The 19101-nt window shown below is 48.0% G+C and overlaps 1 protein-coding gene across 1 annotated transcript in view; it reads right to left on the bottom strand.

The window, feature by feature from the left end:
- The window catches only part of LOC128267577 (exostosin-1), a 58823-nt gene extending 40206 nt beyond the window's left edge, over positions 1 to 18617 (bottom strand). Inside the window, exon 1 of the mRNA XM_053004447.1 lies at positions 17746 to 18617. Coding sequence (XP_052860407.1) covers positions 17746 to 18617 — 872 coding nt within the window. The remainder of the gene's footprint in view (positions 1 to 17745) is intronic.
- Positions 18618 to 19101: the final 484 nt, after the last annotated feature.

Genomic DNA, 19101 nt, shown 5'->3' with positions numbered 1-19101 from the left:
ATGCTGAACTCTCGGGAGTGTTCCTCGGGGTGGTGGCTACCAAAACTACACACGACAATCAAACGTCAATTTCATTAATCCATTTGTCGGAAACTGAACCTTCTGGCCCTCTCGGTTCGTCCTTAACGTACTGTACCCATCCGTACTACTTATTCATCAATCTTACTTTCCGTTCCAGACCGAAGGCCTCTTATGTTTTGGCTACCCCCCAAGCAAAATGCACTTCACGCAACCTACGCAGAGAGAGAGAGAGAAAGCCCGAGACCGACGAATGTAACAACAAGCTCTGCACCAGTATTGAATTATCATAACGCACACCTGTGCTGACGACGGTGACTGAGGAACACCCACAGTGTAGTAGTGTGGTTGACACATGAATTATGTTGAACGTTTCAATCAATTTTCCACACCAAAACCTCGCCGGCAACCGCTCGGCGGAATCGCAAAAGGAAATTTGATGGTGGTTCGGATAGCGCCCCGAGGAAATTGGTGCGGACAGAGCGGCCTGGTTCTGCAGGTTGCCTTGTGCAGGATGTTAAACCTTTAAAGCACTTTGCGTCATTTTATGCTGCGCTAAAGGGTGCAGCATTTAAAAAATTCGGAATGATTTAATTCAGCACACGGAATCCATTTTCCGACTTTCCGCTTTTTTCTCGCGTGCCGGGGAAAACAAACGAAACACCAGGCGGCAAAAATACACCGAGGCGACCGGGTATTGCAATCTTCGTCCTGTTATGACACGCAGCAGCACAACAAAAACACCCTCTTCTCGGTGCTTATCAACGATGGGGGTAGCTTCATTTTCAATTACACGGCTACACGGCTATATGCTCGAATGTGGGGCCATGCGAAAGAAAAGCGGTCCACACGGTCCATAGCTTCGTGGTGATGATCTACTCTGGCATCTAGTTGGCGAGGAATTCGGGAGAAGCAACAAAAAAAGGGTAGGGAAACATTGCCACCGTCAGGCAAAAAAGCCCATCGGCCACGTTCGAACCATAAACGAGCGCACGTCCGTGGCTCCAAATGGTCGCGCGGCGGAAGCAAATTTCAAACATCAATCTCCTGCCAAGATCACCGTCGCGCCATTGGCGTGTGGTGGGAAGGATCGGCTCTTTCGGAGGCTGCGAAATTGAATCGATCCCTTGTTTAGGCACAACGGCTCCCAACGGTGGTAGGGTACACGATTGATGTTGCGCCGTTCAAACCAGATCCTGCGTTGCATTACCCAGCGAGGAATAGTGGTGGGAAAAAATATCGGAACTTTGACACTATCCTGCGAGGCGGAAAATAGTCTTCCAATGTCGAGGCGGGCACAGCACGAAAGCGCGCAAAAAAAACGGGAAACGTCACGAAAGATGTGACAAAGTGCGCGTGCGGCCGATGCTCTCCGATAGTGTATGTGGGGTGGTGCCTGATGCTGCTGCCTACTGCCACGACGACGTCACGTTCCATCGGTTCTGTGGCTTCCCTTCCCTGTAACGCTGCTGTGACATCAATCAAACAGTGTGACTGACGACTGGAAGGGCCGGAAGCTATTTTTACAGCACCATTCGCGGCCCATTCGCCGGGCAAAAGTGGGGAACTCGCACTTACAACGTGCCGGACGAACGGCTAAGCAACAAACGGAAGTGTTAAAAGTGGCTGAATACAGTGGATGGATAAATGAAACAATTTAAATCAATAAGTTTGTGTTTGTTTAAAAAAAACTAACGTTAAAACCTTTCTTTTGAAACAGATACGCTTTTGTGAAAAAGTAACGAGCAGCGAATGTAGAAATAGTTAAACAAGTTCAACAGACGACAAAAACTATTGTCCGACTACTGTGAAGTAGAAAATAACATAATAGGGTAAGGGGGAATAAGATGTTGTCTATCTTCTTCATAACAACTTATTTTTAAAACTAAACATTATTCTATCTTGTACTTAATTTATTTTAAACTATTGTTTCACAGTACAGAGCTGTGCTACTCACGACAAATCGACTTGTCAATGTACTGACGCACTTTTCAGTACAAATATGAATCAAATCTCGTTGGCACTCTACAACTTAACCAATAATCAATTTCGCCCGAAAGATTATTGCTCGGTCGGTGGGTGATTAGGAGCATAAAAATGGCCAACCCGAAGAAGGCCAGACGGAAGAGAGGAAAAAACCGCCCATGTCGAGAATTCATTCACCCAGCCACTGGCTGGCGCCACTTAATCATTCTGACAATCTAATTTTGGCCTGATTTATGACTCATTGCAGGCGGATCTCGTATGGGTTGCACATTCACCAAACAGACTTTGGAGGCTGCCGCAGCCACTGCTGTCGGCTGTGTTCATTGGCAGACATGCTCAGTGGTAGTGGCGGCAGTAGCATACAACACACAATGTTGTGCCAAGTACACCACCAGTTTGGGAGAAAACAGAAAGCGCATAACCGAATAACTGGTCCGATGAATGGAAGCCCTCTGCACTTCCGTTCGATCTCTGGCAACTGGCGACACAAACCCAAGGGCTACAAATCGGGGCTTCAAAAGCATGTAGCGTCACAGCGAACAATTGTTTCAGTTTTATTCTCTTGAGAAGCCAGCTACGGAGAGCTGAAACATTATACTCCGGGACCAATTGTGTCCCCTATCTACATGTGAGTCATCTGGAAATTAAGAATACGCATGGTTTTGTACGGTATTGGAACATATGTAACAGTTATTAAAAAATGTTCAGCATCCTTTCTCTATGCTTCTGTATAATTAAGAACCGCTTTTTTCTTAATTTTTCTTTCCTAACCACTTTAGCACCGTTGCAGAATCAATCAATTTTCAATCATCAATCAATTCGTATTGGTGTTCAAAAATTTCAACACAAACAGGGAACGGAACGAACCACAGAATCCTACAGCGGCCTGGAAAATTGATGACATTTTCGCAAATGTTACGCCACGCAGAGAGTTAATTAATCGTTAATCGTTGGACTCTGGCCCAGCGTCCTACTTTTTTCCTGCTGCCATTTGATGCGCAGGGTGCGCCAAAGGATTAATCGCCTCCGTGTCACCCCCGCCACAGCGAGTCAGAAAGGGGGCGCAAAGAAGCAGGTGGTGGTCCCATAATTTATAGCAGATAATGAAAATTTAATTGGTTTGTTTATCGCTCGCGGTATATCCGCCGAAAAGCTTGGCGATAGGTGGTGTGTGATGTAAACTCTCGCCCGCACTGCGAAGCGGAATGGATGTTAATTTCGCGCAAAGGTTAATTCGGGCTGTTTGTGTCCAGAGCAGGATGGCCACCCGTTGAACCCGTTCAACGTTCAATCGGGGTGGTGGTTTGGCAAACGATGCACCATACATCACGAAAACAGCATGTAACCGATACATAACATGTTTTGATTAGACCCCACCGTAGGTGACGGTAAATCGATGGGAAATCCTTGCGCCCTGCGCCAGAACGAATGACAAAATAACGTGCGCATTAAACTGTTATCAGCTGCAACATTGCTGCCACACTTGCTGTGTTGTTATGGAGTTGGATGCATTCGGCCCTCAATTGGATGGAACGATAAAAAACACCCCTTTTTCATATGTGTCCTGGTCACAAAGACCCAAATTTGACACCCTAATCGGTGGTGTGCAATAATTTCACTATCGAACACTCATGGACGCATACAACATGGTGGACGATGTTATGCGCTGTGATAGATTGTGCAAACTTTGCCGCCACAGTGCCGCCAACCGTCAGCCTTCCCGGGTTGCGTGTACAAAAATTAAGGATCAATATTAAATTGGGAGCGTTCGATTTTGAGAAGATTTTCAGAGCAAACATGATAATGAACACATGATCAAAAGAATGGTGACCCAAAAGCGACTCAATATGTTCCGTATACTCCGTTATTAATCATAAATGTGTCATCTTCTATTGTGCACGAAGGGTAATAAGAATAAATCACAAAATTCGCACAATAGGGCACACTATTTTTATGCAGCGAATGGGTTGCAACGGTATCCGCCACGGTATCGATTGGTTCGGATGTTAAATAACCGGCGTGAATATTTACATCACGACCGAACCAGCGCATGTTAGTTACGCGCACTCTAAGAGGGATGAAAAATGGCCACAGCACTCGTATATCTCAAAACGGCACCACAAAAGCGGCCACAGCGGGCGTCAGTTGTTTAACATTCAGCCAGTCCCGCCGGTACCGAAATTACATTACCCTCCCATACTCGGGGACGGGTGCTTCGAAGACACACTTTTTTGCGCCACCCACCCCAAACCCAAAATGGGGCAGGTGGGCGCCATTCCGATCGCTAATGGGTTTAAAATGATGCGCATCGAACGCAACAGTCAACACAATTAGTCAAATTTGTCCGGCCGCACACTATTCAAACACGAGCGGCGAGGTGATCAGCGGCGCTTTTGGAAGGTACTACCTACGGCCATCAAAACGGCGGCGTCGTCGTCGTCGATGGAAGCGCTCCGAATCATCCGAACCAGCGCCATCCAAAAAGCACCAAACATGGCGCATATTTCGCGACATGACCGATGGCCGCTCGGTGCGCGGTGGTGTGTTTGCTTATCAGCAGTGGTTAAAATAGACACTCGTTTCCGCTGCTGCTCTGTATTAATTGGCAATCCTGCGGGAACACGAGATCCCATCACGGGGGACAAATCGAATCTATTGACGAATTTTCGAACGAACGCTGATTCGATTGAGCGGACAAAATGGAGACCGCGTCAGGTCCGCCGGTGAGTCCGATGATAGCGCGATAGTGTGCGCTTAAATGCTCGCTACCTTTATTTTGTAGCGAGCATTTAAGAAGTTGAGCTTGAAGCTGAGGAAGAGTTTTGTTCTATTATCAATAATTCGCGAACTGTGTCATTAAACGATTAAAGTATCAGGTGTACAGATAGAAAACCGCCGTTTTCCCATAGGCGCAGCTAGCAGCTGCAAATTAAACGATAAAAATATGCCAAACCCTGGCAATGACAGTTGAGGCATCTGTCAACAACTCCACAAAATCTCGTTTGTTTATTTTCACTCTGCTTTGTGTTATTCATGTGCAAACATGGCGCAATTTGAGCTGAACAAGAGCCATTTGCGGGAAGTGTTGCTTTTTGCGTTTCATGCTAAAAAAAATGCAGCTAAAGCGCATCGAATGATAGTAGAAGTTTATGGTTAAGCCTGCATCAGTGAAAGAACGTGTCGGGAGTGGTTTTGCAAGTTCAAAAACGGCGATTATGACGTGCAAGACAAGGAGCGTCCCGGACCGGTGAAAAAGTTCGAAGATGCCGAATTGAAAACTTTGCTGGAAGAAGATGCTTGTCGAACGCAACAGGAACTTGCAGTCTTATTGGGCGTGACGCAACAAACAATATCGCATCGGCTAAAAGCCCTAGGAATGATCCAGAAACTAGGATACTGGGTGCCGCACGAGTTGAAACCGAGGGACATCCAACGGCGCCTTTGCATTTGCGAGCAACTCCTTGAACGGGAAAAAAGAAAAGGTTTTTTACATCGCATCGTGACCGGGGATGAAAAGTGGATACACTATGATAACCCAAAACGTAAAAAATCGTGGGGTCTTCCCGGCCATGCATCAATATCTACAGCTAAACCGAACATTCATGGCTCGAAGCTGATGCTCTGTATTTGGTGGGACCAGCTCGGCGTTGTCTATTACGAACTATTGCAACCAGGCGAAACCATTTCAGCAGCCCTGTATCGGACACAACTAATGCGGCTGAGTCGAGCGTTGAAGGGAAAACGACGTCAATATTCAGAAAGACACGACAAGGTTATTCTTCTTCACGACAACGCTCGACCACATGTTTCCAAAGTCGTGAAAACATACCTGGAAACATTAAAATGGCACATACTACCCCACCCGCCCTATTCACCAGACATCGCCCCGTCAGACTATTATTTATTCCGATCGATGACGCATGACCTGGCCGAGCAGCGCTTCCGTTCTTTCGAGGACATCACAAATCGGATTGATGAATGGATCGCGTCGAAAGATAAAAAAATTTTCCGACGAGGAATTAAAAAGCTGCCCAAATTGTGGGAAAAAGTTGTGACTAACAATGGCAATTACTTTGAAGAATTAGTTTGTAAGGAGTTTTTTGCAATAAAGCCTCAAATCATGAGAAAAAACGGCGGTTTTCTATTTGTACACCTGATAACATTTACGTTCTTTCCATCCGTCGAACTCAGGACTGGTGTGTGCTGGTTTGGGATGCAATCGATGGCTCTATTATCGCAGCCTTACGGGAAGCGGTTGTTAATCAATTTAAACTATGATTCACTGTTTCTAGGGGACCCGGAACCCCATGACATACGTTTGATCGAGGAAAGCGCACATCGGTGATCATATCTCGCCGATCGCCTCGGTAAAGAAATGTACACAATACACCACATCATCAGCTTCAGTGACTTCAGATGTATAGGCTCTCCTCGGTCCGAAGCGAAAGATGGACCCCAAACGGATGGCCTTCGCGCAGCAACCTAAGCGCACGCCGTATCGCGGTCCCTCTACCGACGGATTGGCGTAGTACTAGCGACCGTTTGCTCGTCTTGTTTTTCGCCCGTCCTCGTGGGTTGACAATAATTGAGCGCCGATTCCGATTCTTTCCGCCGGCGATAAGCGCGCCTTTTGGCGGACAAACATCGCGCTCACGGAGCACATGTGTGTCCCATGTTGCCCCATCCGCACTGCTCCCGTTCGAACATGTCACCAATCAAAATTTTATCACCGAACCGCGCGAATCGAGACACCACAACCACAACTCGCGGATCCCGGACCTGGTGCGCCAGCCAAAACCGAATACCGTCTCGTCGTCGATGTATCGTCGGCCTCTTCGAGCCATCGTCAATCGGTTCGTGTCCCCCCCCGGGGGAGATGACTCGTTTCGTTTGAACACATCGACCGGACTAATAATCTCGCACCTCTAATGCACATGCACTCTAATTCGACGCAAACCACGGCCGGAGTTTGCCAAAAACCGATGATGATTCTTCAGCAATTGATAACGCCGGTCGTCGCTCTGGACGTCGAAAACTCGACAATAATCGGAACGTTTGAATCAACACATTACAGTATGATGCTTTGGGAGCGAGATATGGCCAGTTTTGAGCTACTGTTTTGTATCCATAAATTGGCACGTTCCAACTGCTGTTGGTCTGGTCGTGTTTGCTCCCTAGCCATCGAAGGTGCTTTTGGTGGAAACATGCATTAGTTTGTTATCATATTATGGCACATTTTAGTGTTTTGTTCGTGTGGCCCCAACAGTAAAACAAGGGTATCCTGCCCCATCAAGTTTTTGCATATGAGACCACCACCACCCCCTGGGAGTATCGATTATGCAAGCGCAACGGTAGGATCAAAAACCCCACCGCTGTGTGGTTCATAAAAGGTGGTGCGCGCGCTCCCGAATTGAAATCGGCGTGACCCACATCATGCGAAGTCTATTGAGCTCCCCATCAGCGCCGCACGAACTCAGCGGCTCATCATCGGTGGGGCGGACACCTCTCACTTCTCATTTCAATATCCTTTTAGCGCCTTTACGGTGTGCTCCGTGTGCTCGGGTCGCCACAGCACGCCACGTAATCCACTAACGCCGTCAATTTCGATGGGTTCGCGTCCTGCTGCCAAAGAAGGACGCCCTCCCCCCCGCCATGCCCCGGACCAGCATCACGCGGAATTCGTGATATTTTTGACAACAGCGCCACTCGGGGGTCGGCCCCATTTCGGGCTGGCTGCCGCCACCGGAACAAGGCACAGCGCGCTTATACATGAAGGCAGATCCGGATCCGCATTTTCCCTCATCATGCCCTCCACTCACACACACACACAGCAGGATAAGCTATAAAATCAAACACCTTCGATCGCATTTTCACCTCATCATTGCCAGCCGAGAGAAGGCGATGGCCAGCGGGTTGGTCGGTGAAACTTTTACGTGATTGAGCATCGTCGTCCTTCGGGACGGTCGTGTGATAGTGACGACGACGATGATGATGATGATGATGATGATGATGGCGATGTGCGCGACATCGTCTGCGCTTCCTGTCACTCGGCTGAATGAGACTTATAATAGGCTTCCGTTCCTTTTTGCTTTATGCTCGTGAGCCGCACCCGGGAGGGGTGGACGTTTTCGGGGCCCACGCCGAGGAACGGAACCCAGGCGAAACGCGGGTTAACAAAAGGACATGGTGCCCGGTGCGCCAGTATCACTCAAACGAGGTAATCATTAATAACGGAACCTGTAATGTGTACGGTTGTGTGAACCGATGTACCATCCGGTTCCGTTCATAGTACGAACTGCACACCGCCATAACAGTTTCATAACATGTTTATTAAAGTCTGATTGCGTCGCCACCGGCACGGTTGGGATGTTCAATGCTTGTAGAAACCCCGGCGCTACAAGAAATGGCGCTAATGGTTCTCTTTAAAAGGCGGCTCCTCAACCGCCAAAAACACCTTTTACGGAGAACTTAAGATTAGTGCTAAATGTTTTTGTTTGACGATACCGAAACAATGATTTCCTTTTTTTTATTTTCCTTTTAGAAAACATTAAGCTCAGCAGACTCCTGTGTGTGACGGTATTCAGTGTTTCGGTCGTTTATGCGAAAATTTCATGTTGAAAAGGTTCAATTTTTTATAAGGTTTGTTAGTCCGAAGACAGCCTCATTCAGTGGGCTTTACACGAGCTACAGTGATCAGGCTGGTGTTAATTGAAGTCGAGTTGATTTCAACACCAATTACTGCTTTACTTAAGAAATTGAGAACTTCTAATAATTACCGCAACAATCAAAGTTTTCTGTCATCTGCTCTAATCGAAAGAAGTACGTTGTCTTACCCTATAGTTTTTGAATAAGTCAACAACTGGCAGAAACAGAAAACCACCTGAGATTACACGACATAAAAAAAACCAAACATCTACTGATTGATAGTAGAAGCAGACACAGAAAGAAGATAAGAAACAACAAACGTAACTCTGTAGTGGTTTTGGTAAACTAAATTCGGGTTATGTAACATAAACAAAATTTATCCACAAAAAACGGAAGATACGGCTCTTCAAAGTCGTTTTAAATTAGGTTAATATTCCTCACTTGTCACACATCAATGCCGGAGTGGTTTTAATCATAAAACAGAAAGAAAGTATGACAGTATTCAGTGACAGATTTTTATACTAATACTTTCTAGGCAATCCTCCGACACTCCGAAGGCACTGCAAATGTGCCTTTGGGAATTTAAATTACAACTGGAAACGGCGTGGGAAAAGCATCCTAACAACTCTTCGGAATAAGTTTACCGTCTTCTTCACCCGCGTAGTGAAGACACGAACGGGTTCTCAAGTTTCGTCACGACGCCGGCAAAAAGAAGCAGCAGCAGCACCGTAATCAAGACAAAATGTAATTAATTCAAATCTAGCACTTCGGCTTCAGCTCCTCATCAGCCGGCACGCCGGTTGTGAATCCGCTCCTTCCATGCTGATACACACACACTCTCGGGATGATGTGGAAAACCCCGAGATCTATTAGTGTGTCACCGCAGCGCCCGCGCCCGCGCCCGTACCCGAACCCGAACCTGAGAGGCTTATGCTTTTAATCCTTCATGTTGACATCTTTGAAAAATGTTTCAGATCGCACACTGGCAGGGCCATATTTTACCACACACACAGAGCCTTCGGCGCAGTCAGGACGCCGAGCTTCACGCGCAAACGGCGAAGAAGATGGAAAACGCCCATCGAGCCGAGACGGATATTTTGGCAATTTTAGGCAACATTTAAATTAGCAATAAAATACAAACATTCAAACGGAGAGCGTGACCAACTCGGTGAGGACACCTAGCACGACTTCAACAAGACGACAGTTGTGTTTGCTTGTTCGACACGGGTACTGCCACGAAGCCGCAGTAAGACTGCAAATCATATTGAACATCATTTGTCACACTGGTCCCATTGCCATTTCTTCTACTTCGTCGCAACGAATGCGCTGCTATGCTGAGCTTGGCTGCAGCATCGCACACAGATGGCCGGCTTTACTCTCCAGACCTCCATCCAGACCATTTGGCGCGCGTGTGTTTACCGCGAAACACGACAAACTTACTTCGTGACACACTTCGTGGCCACCACCGGCAGACGTTCGCGGGGAGGGCGAGACGGTTTTATCACACCGGACCTGGGGAGAAATTTTTCGCGTTCACAACTCCCCGCACTGGTTACGAAAATGATAAATAAAGACAACGGCCGCCGCCGCCGCCGGTGGAGCCCCAGTCGAAATGCTTAAAACATTTTATATTCCAAACATGCACCAAGCAAAACGCTTTTATCTCCGATGTTCACCGCAGCGCACCCAGCCATCTGGTGAACGGTTGCGCGATGGAGCATAAAAGCGGAGCGGTGCGCAGCATAAGACCGGACCGAGATGTACCAGCACTACCAGCTGACCCTTTTTTATGCGAACACATTGTGCTCCGCGCGTTTGTCTTCTGCGAAACCCATCAACTCCGACGACGAGCGGACTGGTGGGAGGGGCGACCCACACACGCATGGGGTTTTTGGAAAAGAATCTCAACACCGAGAACGCGAGCGAGCATAAAGGGGGCGCCCCGGCGCAAATGCTGCTGCCAGTTCTCAATCAAATCCAAGCTCCGCGGCTTGCCGTTGTCACCAGCGCCAGCCAGCGTCGGAACACTCTGGAGTAAAACTATGCAAAATAATTCAAATTCCGAGCACAGGTCCGTCCGTCGCGGCGCTCAACAATGCTGCTTTTATTGCCGGCAAATCAGCATATGGAAAAGAAGTTTATCGCCGGCCGCCATCGGGCGGCGGTGGCAATCGTAATGACGCCGAAAAGGGACCATGGCTTTGGGTTTTAATAATATGAACTTTTTTTTACCCAATAAAAACTCGAATCCTTCACCCCTGCATAAGCGGAGTTAAAATCAATTCCGGATATTACTCTGCTGCGCATTGTAAAAAGGGGGAACACATAATTAGCACAGGGAGTTAGAGGTCGCTGTTTTTTGGCCATCATGTTTTGGCCATGGTGTTTTCTATTTCAAGATTATTTCTACCATCATTATACACTCTCTTTATTTTGTATGTATTTTTTTTATTTCATTGTAATAAGTTTTGTTTTTGTGATGAAAACTTTTCTCAAAGCAATTGCGGAATCTGTGTTTTTTCTTATTAATGTTTTCCAAAAGATAGCAACACTTGAAACGAGTCGGTACCGGACAGTACAAGTTCGAAACTGTACACCGAATGTGTTCTCAAGGTTTTTGAATGTTTGTTTTAACTTTCGGGGCATGTTTTTGAATGATTAAAAATATATCAAGCCGTCGCCGCCGTTGTGAGCCGTCACCGGCAAAGCCTCGATACTCATTCCAAATCGGTTCGTGATAGATCCAGAACCGATTCTAGTAGTTGAAATGGTACGATAACCGATTCGAGCAAAGTGTCCTGTAAGCGACGGTATATGAACCGAATCGAAATCATTTACGACTAGGTAAGGTGACAAAAATTCCATCAAATTCCTTACTTTCCGAAGCACCACTATACCGTGCAAGTATCTAGAGAAATATTTGTTATGTTACACCTGGGTGCCATCTTTATCTCCGTTTACAAGATATTTCGGAAGCACGTGCCGGTGTCGTGTTTGCTCGTGAGTTAAAAAACACCATCACGAAAGCATTTCAACCAGAATGTCAGCTGTAGCTGCCAATTCGATCGGTACAAAAAATGCAAAAAAAACCCTGCCAATTCATTGATGATGATCTGATTTGCAACCAAAACTAGAGACATCCTATGAATGGAGGACCGAAAATTAGCTGACCAACTGATTAACGGTGGATTTTTGACAGATTACAGAGCTCGATATTACATACTTTTTTCGGGAATTTTGAGCGAATTTTGAATTTCACCAATACCATGCATTCAATGTTTGCAATGCATTCAATTTCCAGCGAATGTCCCAGTTCTACGCCAGTTGCCAGTAGGAGACTCGGTCCGCGGGGCTCAGGCACACATTTCAAATGTAGCTCGCAACAGAGAATCTCATTATGCATGTAATGGTTCAAAACAATGGCCGATGCTGTAGTGTTCCTCTCGAACAAACACCGCATGAATCGTATTATGCAGTGCATTCCGAACGGCAATGCAAAAGGACGCGCTCTGAGTAATTATGCGAGCACCAAAAATAATTATTCAGCTAGGCGCTTGCCGTGTTTCATTGTGGTGGCCGTGTGTTTCGACGACAAAATTATCCGTCCCCCGAGAGAACGATTATTGTTGGTTAACCAAGTAAATAATGATGCGTATGTGGTGAAAACAAATGAAACGTTATGGTGTTGCGAGCTGAATTGCGACAATTTTGGCACCCACATCCGAAGCAATCTCGCACTTTTTTTCTCCCATTTTGTGCATCCATTTTGTTGATCAAAAATTGAAACGAAATTGATATTGAAAACTTAATGGCGTCACGATTGTAACGGCCCAAGAGTAACATTAACCGAATTGTGCTTCGATTTGGGAGCAAAATTGCAAACAAGACCATCGGACCCTCTGCCGTCACCAAGATGGATGGCAAAATTACGCGACATCTTTCCAAAATCAACTGCATTATCTTAACGGTAATCTGAGCCTCCCCCCGGGGGCGCGCCGTCGACAAGAAAGCAATTTGTTTAAAATAAAATTTAATCTGAAAATACAAATAGATTGCGCACGACAGCGAACGATCCGCACACGATGAGGGACTTCTTCGGGCTAGATTAACTCGGGCTACAACCCTCGGCCAGCCCGGCTCCGTCGGGGCCACCTACCCGGTAGTTTATCGTGTGCCTTTAAAACGGAAACGCGACCGACCGACGAACCGACCTCCGAGATGCTGCGACGTTCAATTTTTATTTAATCAAACTTGGAACTTTTTATCGTACGTATCATCCGCGTACTGGGCCGCCGAACAACTTGAAGCACAAATTGCCCATCCACGGCACGGGGATACGCACCAGACACGGGGCGCACGATCTGGACCAACACTCGTGAAAACATGCGTAGAGAAGGCACCAGTGACACCCCTCTAAAAAGAAACAAACGACAAACTGAAGCTGCTACAAGGAAAACTTAATTTAGCGAAAGCTGCTTTTGCCACATTTCTTATGGGGAAGCTGCGAGAGACACATTTTCCGGCCTACTGTCCATCTCTGGACGGTACTCCTATGTGTACTATTTCCTCGCCTTTCCGTAGTGTAGTTTGACGATACTGCTACCGTTTGCGTTATCTTTACCATCGTTATTGTGGCCACCGTCTTGAGATTTGAGCTGATGATTTGATGTTTTCTTAGACGGATAGCAAATTCGAGATTGTTCGAAGATCAAATTAGTTTCAAACTAACGTCAAATCGTTCAGAATAAAGCGAATTTATGTGATGATCTCTTGTCAATAATTAGAATCAAAAGGCAACAGAACTGTTATCTGTTTTTCTCTTGACTAAGAGAAGCGTTTAGCAACGTCAGACACATGACAGAGAACCTCGACTCAACCTGTTTGGTCTTTCGTTTCCCGTTAAGGGCAATTCGGGCTGATTTTGCATTTCATATATAAGATAGGGCCCAATTACTGTAGCTTGATTGATGGTTAGTAACGTACATGGCTGGCCAATGATTAGTTTGTTCTTGAGGCACATTTTTGTAAATATTTCACCCGGATTTGATTAAACTCAACTTATAAGAAAAAAAAGAAAAAATACCAAAAAATGTATCTGTAATGCAACATTTTGTCAATAATTTAGCCACCTATTTTTGCAACCCGAAACCAGCAGTGCAACTCGAGCGAACTAGTTGAAGTACTAGTCTATTAGGATCTTAAAGGTTTAATTTCGTCTCAGACCAATTTTGTTCTTCATTAAGTGCATTATAGTGTTGAATTTATGATCATTTACTAGCATTTGAAAAATGCATAAAAATAACTTTTAAAAACCCTGACACTATTCATTGGGGTCAATCTACAGACACGTCCGTCAGGTTCGAAGGACACTGTGGTGAAAAAATCCGTCCCAAAATGCCCGTTCGCATGCAACCCCTGTACACAATCAAGAATGGGTGAAAATGATAAAAAATCGTGTAAATCACATAAATAACCCGTGTTTGTGTGCGGACCCGAAAAACCAATTCCATCACGAAACGGAAACATCACGAACATTCCATACCACCCACCACACCTCCACCGCCGCCGTTGCCGCCGCCACCCATAGAACAAAGTTTAGGAGTTTATAAAACTTTGCGTTAATGCAATTTTCTAGCGAATTATTTATTTTCTCCGCACTGTGCTGTGTACGGAAAGTTTTCCGTACACAGCCGGTGGTGCGGAGACTGCGGCCGCCATATTTCCGAGGGGTTTCCGGTTTTGTGTGCTCGAGAGGATTTGGCTACAGCACGGCACAGGAACTGAACTGGGTGTGTGTGTGTGTGTGTGTGGTGATGCCGCTCGGCTAGGGACCTTGCCTGTGCCTACACAGAGCACATCGCCCACATTGCTACTTATTTGCACTTGGAAATAGTTTAACCTAGGTACAATGTTCGCGCCCGAGGTTTTGTTGTGTCGGACGATGGAACCGACGTGGACCGACGACAGCCCACTCTCCTCTCCTCGCAGCAACCCAAAGAACTATTATCAAGGACGTTGCGCAGCGTCACAGAGGATCTGAGCGTCGTTTACACAGGACGCTCTGAGAAGGACACTTTTCACTCACGCGCATCGGTGGGCTTTGGATAAACAGGCGAACTCGAAAGAGCCTCCAGCGATCCCTGGTGACCTGAAATGGCCACCCCCTTTTGCTAGGGATCCTCTAGAGCACGGCTCAGTCGTTGTACAGGAAAAGGCACACAATCAGCGATTGAAGTGAAGTAGCTGCGCGGTGTCGAAACGACCGTATGCAGAGTGGACCCAAATTCAACGCTGCGAAGGTCGCTATTTGAAAACTACAGGAGATATTTTAATCACAGATTTAGGGCAAGTGTGCCAAATGAAAATATTAACATAAAAAGCGATAGGCATAACATCTTTGTACATTCAGGCAAGAATTGCCACGTATCCTGAGACTTTCCCGTTATCTCTGAAGACCAACGTTTAATGCAAGCGGCAGCTTGTGGTCCGGTCTCAGCATCGAAGCGAAGGCAGAGCTCTTAATTGGAAATCGAATCATCCGAAAGCGCACCTGACCTGGAAGGAAGGCATCTTCTTGCGTCTGCCGTTCTTCTTGAGAAAGGCCATGCCTCGGGGAACGCCTGCCGCGCTTCATAGGCGAAGGGAGCCACCGGATCCTAATCATCGGTCCGTTCCGACCGAGAGAAACACGGACGATGCAACCAGAAAAATGTGTATGTATGTGATTACCCATGGAACCGACCCCGATAGATTCCCCCATTGTGTTCCACGGCCCGAGGTCCAGCTCGGGACCAATTACTAGTGCTGCTGCTGTTGCTGTTTCGGTTCGCTTCTTCGACGGTCCCTCAATCGTGGAACACCGGGGTGGAACTCAATTTCGATTCGACCAGCCACGGATCAATTGAATTTATGTCCTAATTCGTTCGAACAACTGCTCTGGCACTCGGTAATCTAGATTGCTCTAGCTAGGTACCCGAAGCTTCCCGGCGCGGCTCATAAACTGGCCCCGTTTACTCGGCGTCCGTCCGGTGATACGATATCGGGCACTGTCACCGTGATTAGTTGTCGTCGGCGAACAAATAGAAAGAAATGGATTACGTACCGAGGACTCCGAGAGACGATCGAAGGCAAAGAGTGCAGCAATTTGAGTAGCAAACATTTACCATCTTCATTCAGTCCTGAGCTGAGCTCGCCTCGACCGAGACGGAGTCGTATTAGGATGGGTTTAAAGTAAAAGTTTAACTCGCAAAACGCTATAAAAAAAAGGACTAAAAAGAGACATTGGAAGACCTCTTTTATCTCTTGATTGATCGATAAAAGATTCCTCTTAATTCGATACGTACAAAATAGACCATCGTTACTCGTTGATGCAGTTTTCATTCCCGCGTTTGGTGCGTTTCCGCTGCTACTAAAATGCGCCATTACGGGAACGACACTAAATTCCAAATAAAAGCATTTTAAAATCACATCCAATATTCGCCGTCCGAAGGCACAAACCCCCGGGCGTCTAGCGGCGAAACCCTCCAATTGCCCCGCGCTACATCAAACTCCCTGAAAGCAATCCCGTCGCAATAATGAACAAATCGTAAACGCGAGGCCAAATATTGATTGCGCCCCTGTCTGTGGCCTCTCCAGCGCCCGGCGCCATAAAGTCACGTAAGAATGGCACGTTCGCCGTGAATCGCAAGGTGCATCGTGTGGTTCTCGGTTCTCAACTGCTCGCCGCGTTCACACTGTGGTTCCACCCTTCGAGGGAAGTGGGTTTTGTAAAAGTCAGTCAGCTCCCCGACGCACACACACCGCCAGATTGCAAGACCTGGCCCGGCAACAGCCGGAGAAGAAATCCCAGAAGGGGCTTCCGTGAATGTGTCGCACTCGGGGGCCAGTGTGTGTGTGTGTGCGCGGACGTTTGTGTCAAAGTGCCAGAGAGTGGGAAATTGTGTAGACACGTATCACTCTCCCTAATGAATGCATAAACAGAGTATCGCAACGGCAAATGGTCGGGTCGGTCCGCCGGTCGGTGTGAAGGTTTAATGTGGCTCCGATGATGACGAAGAAAGGACGTCGGGCACTGGCAACCCAACCCCAGCCCCTAGCACCGATTCGATTCACCATGCTTCACGCCAACACCGACGCACACACCAACCGACGATATTTATTACTCGAAAGGGAACGACGGGGAACACGGCGATACCTTTCATGTTGGGAGAACTCCACCGTACAGCCCCGGGTTGGCATTGGTGCGTAACGAGCGCACGGGGCGAGCGAACGAAAGAGTGCCATTACCACTCTGGCGGGGCAATTACTTTGCAGAAAAAGGCAGACAACAAGGATTCAAAGCCCGCCGGTGTGAAGAACGCCGACTCCGGTTCTAGGTTCTTCTGCGGGGAGGGCCACTGGAACATTTCCGGAAGCCAGCACATGTTACAATTTATCCGCACGGACAGTGATTTGTCAGGCAGAGGGCGGCACCCCCCGAGCAAAATGGTGATGAACCGTACCTAGAATGAATGCAGATCAGATAGCAGACATCTTAATTGTTTATTAAGCTAAAATGCGTCCGTAAAGGCAACGTGGGCTTCTTCTAACTCGATTGTGGTGTGATTGTGGAACGATAAATCTCGTTTCGTGAGGTGCGAGGTCCGTAATTAACAGCATTTCCAATTGGAAGCATCCTTCCGCGTACGTGACCTAAGCCATGGAACGAAATGTCAACAGCACTACACTTCAATTTGCCGTGACAATTGCGCACGCAGCAGCACATGCACTGCAAGGCGTCCGTGAGGGTACTTGGCAAAGGAAAAACTCGCGCACCTTGCCAACACGGAGCGCAAACACAACACTCACGACTCTGTTTGTGCGTTGGCCCCTTGTTGACTTTTGCACCGACGCATGTTGACCGAACTTGTCGCAACATTCATCATTCGATTCAAGCGAAGCTACAAGATAAAGCAAAGGATTAACGGGCAGATAAACTTCTCACGATGAACGTGTTAACGATAACCGGGGTGTTACTTCAAAGAAAAGTCGAAGAGTTTGCATCCCCTGTCGAACCGAGACCCACCCCCCTCCGGGCCAACCCGCGCGGGAACTTACCGTTTGCCTTTGAAGGCCAGCAGATACTTCTTGTTGGCGGGAAAGTTGTTGCTGACCACGAAGCCAGTGTTGCCACCGCGCAGCGGAAACTGTTTGTGGAACAGCGGAATGCTGACGTCGAAGCCGGGCCGGTGCGACTGGACGCTCATGCTCGCCTTGGCCAGAATCGCCTGCCCAGTGTCGAACCCCAGCCCGTTCTCGTTGTAATCTGGCCAGGTGCCCGAGTACAGGTTGAAGATGATGTGGTTACGGCCGTTGTTCCAGTGCGGCAGCCGCTGCAACCGGGACGGCACGTTCCGCACAAAGTCCTCGCTGAGCGCGTCCCGATCGAGCGTGTCGATGCCGAGCACGAACAGGCAGGCCCGCTCGGGGTCCGTCGTGTGGTAGCGGCTCTCCTGGACGGCGGAAATGATTTTCTGATAGTTTTGGCTGATCGGCGGCGGCGCCCCGAGTGAGTTGAGCGGCTCCGGCGGGTACACGTACACGAGGAAGTTGCTTCGGTCGGGGCACTTGTCAAAGTCGAAGCAAGTCTCCATGCGGCACGATTTGACCGGCAGGTTCGCGCCGCCACCACCACCGTCCGGTGTCCGTACGTTCGGGCTGCCCTCCACCCGGTGGTACCGCGGTTCGTACAGTCCCGGTGGACTCGCGTACAGCTCATCGTCCGGCACTTCGTCCGCACCGGCGTGCGCTGCCTCCGGGTCGGCGTACTGATAGTGCCGCTGGTGGTAGCAGGGCAGCGTGTCCGGGTTGCGGCGCACCCGGATGTGGAACACGGTCTGTAACCATTTCAGCCGGTAGCCACCGAAGTAGCAGTAGCCCAGAAAGGCGCAACAGATGATCACCAGGATGTAGCGTTTTTTGGCCTGCATTTTTCCGCCCCTTCGCCGCGGCTGGGTGCGGCAGTGCTGCGACGACCCACGATCCCCCGGTGGCCCGGTGGCGACGGCTAACGATCGCTGTGCGTACGGGAACCACCACCGGAGGTGCTATCATTCGTGCGCTGCGTCCACCGTAGCAACCGGCCAACAACGGTCGGCATTCTACCTATCTGTTTGATGCGCTCCGAACGGTTCTGCGATTTGCGAGTTGGCGAACTGCCCCGATGCTCCCGCCCTCCTTCGCACAATTCCTGAAAAGTACAGCAAACAACGAAAAAAAACCGAAACTGTAGAGGCAGAGATTAGAAACTTCGGTTGGTTAAGCCGTATCAAAGTAAACTTGGTTTTTCGGTAAATATGCTCGAAGTGCAAGTAATGTTGGCCAAACCACCAAGGCCGACCACCGACTTGCCGCGGGGAACGCCAAAAAAAGGACCTCCCCAGCTCAGACGTTGGAAGCGTGAAGCGCGAAACG

The sequence above is a fragment of the Anopheles cruzii genome, chromosome 2 (genome assembly GCF_943734635.1).
Source record: "Anopheles cruzii chromosome 2, idAnoCruzAS_RS32_06, whole genome shotgun sequence".
In the NCBI taxonomy this organism is placed as follows: Eukaryota; Metazoa; Arthropoda; class Insecta; order Diptera; family Culicidae; genus Anopheles; species Anopheles cruzii.
The sequence above is the reverse complement of the archived record's forward strand: the minus strand, read 5'-3'. Positions and strand labels throughout refer to the sequence as shown.